Genomic DNA, 1,726 nt, shown 5'->3' with positions numbered 1-1,726 from the left:
TGAGGAGGCTCAATTGAACGGCTTCGAAGAGAGCATTGGTATGTCGACCGACAGTGACTACCTCATGTGCTTTTTCCACGTGGTTTCCAATGTAAAGAAGCGTCTGAGTGGAATTTCTGAACAATTCATACAAATAATTTTTCGAGATATATATGACCTTCACTACTCTCGGAATGCGGACGAATATGAGTCAACAAAGAGTCTGCCATGGTGAAATGGAATGCACGTTCTGATCTGGCGGATTTCATATCTTACTTTGAAAAGCAGTGGTTAAGTTCCAAGTTCAATAAGTGGCAGTATTTTCGTTCCCCGTGTGGGTTTGCCAAGACGAACAACCCAGCAGAGACTTTCAACAAAATGATTAAACGGGACTACAGCTTACATGTTCGCCTGAAAATGGATGATATAACTCAAAAATTGCTGAAGCTTTGTCGACATCAATCAGTGACAGGTCGTGATTTTACTACTGCTACAATGCCTAGTTCGGAAATGGTGTCGAGGGTCAAGAAATTATTCAACGCATCCTTGCTGTTGGTTTCCAACCCAAATTGCAATCTTAACCTCTTGCTCGCAGATAGCACAGCGTCCGATGATAAAGTTGTGGTAAAAAGTATCTACAGTGCTACCGATGCTGCAGACGCAAAGCAAAAAGGAGATGTCAACGAGCGCCGTATGGAGCATTTCCGTCAGCCCTGTAATGGCTGGGTTGTCGACACCGGTAAGAGAAGTTGTAACTGCAGTGCATATTTCAAGTACGCGTGTTGCGTTCATGTGCTGGCAGCTTTGAGATCACGAAACGTAACGATTCCTGGGTGGAAAGGTTCGCAATGAGTTTTTATAAGTAGGCGACTTAACCGCAAGCGGGATACAGGTGAAGGTCGAGAACACAACGGCTCAGCAGGAAATGACCAAACTGATCGGAGAAGCGACGCTAACAGACGGGTACGAGGGCGAAGTAGTGGTCGAGGACGTGGAAGCAGTCGAGGGCGACGCGGAAGACGATTTGAGCTAGTCCTAGAAACGAATGGCAACGAAGCCCCCGTCGGCAGACCGCGTCGGGTTCAGGATGCATTGTCGTTTGACTAGAAATTTCATTACGGGTGATATGTACAAGTTGTGCTACTGTCACTTCTTTTAAAAAATAAAAATGTTCTTTTACACTAGTGTCTTTATTAATCTAAACAAACAATTGTACATACTTTTTATCGCGTACCGGGCGATACGTAGAACAGGTTGGCGTTGATGTACCTTTTTAATTAACTTCAGGGGAACACTTAAAAAGTTGTACTATAAAGTGGCGACTGACATACTACATTAGTTGTACTGCATTTTAAACCAAAACCACGTAGACAGGTACTTTTCTACTGATATGTGGAATGGCATAGCCCTCTTTTTTTAGGACGATGAAGCGTTTTCGTATAGGGGGAACACAAAAAAGAATGGATGTGAGAAACTTCAACATGCCAAATCTTCTTGTAGGTTTTACATCACACTACACTTATGGATCAATGAAATACGTTGATAGATTCCGCATCGAATGTGGTCTCGAACAATATCACAACCGCTTCTTTTTTAAAGTGTGTTTTTATTGTCAGGGGACCACTTGTATTTCGTCAATTAGATTTGCATAGATCGTTAAAGAACATGTTGACGTTAAGAAGATATTGTAAGGGATTTAAAAAGAAATCATAATGCATTTACTTCTTAAAAGTACGGGCAAAAGCTA

General features: G+C 42.2%; 1 protein-coding gene across 1 annotated transcript; it reads left to right on the top strand.

Moving 5' to 3' along the window:
* Positions 1 to 207: 207 nt before the first annotated feature.
* Positions 208 to 1,012, top strand: PPTG_00726 (hypothetical protein; the record flags this gene model as incomplete). The annotated part of the gene is made up of 2 exons (XM_008892183.1): positions 208 to 718; positions 846 to 1,012. 2 exons carry the CDS (start codon positions 208 to 210, stop codon positions 1,010 to 1,012), a joined length of 678 nt encoding a protein of 225 aa, XP_008890431.1.
* Between the last annotated feature and the right edge of the window lie 714 nt (positions 1,013 to 1,726).

Source organism: Phytophthora parasitica (assembly GCF_000247585.1).
Source record: "Phytophthora parasitica INRA-310 unplaced genomic scaffold supercont2.1, whole genome shotgun sequence".
Classification (NCBI taxonomy): Eukaryota; Oomycota; class Peronosporomycetes; order Peronosporales; family Peronosporaceae; genus Phytophthora; species Phytophthora nicotianae.
This window is presented reverse-complemented; position numbering and strand designations above follow the sequence as displayed.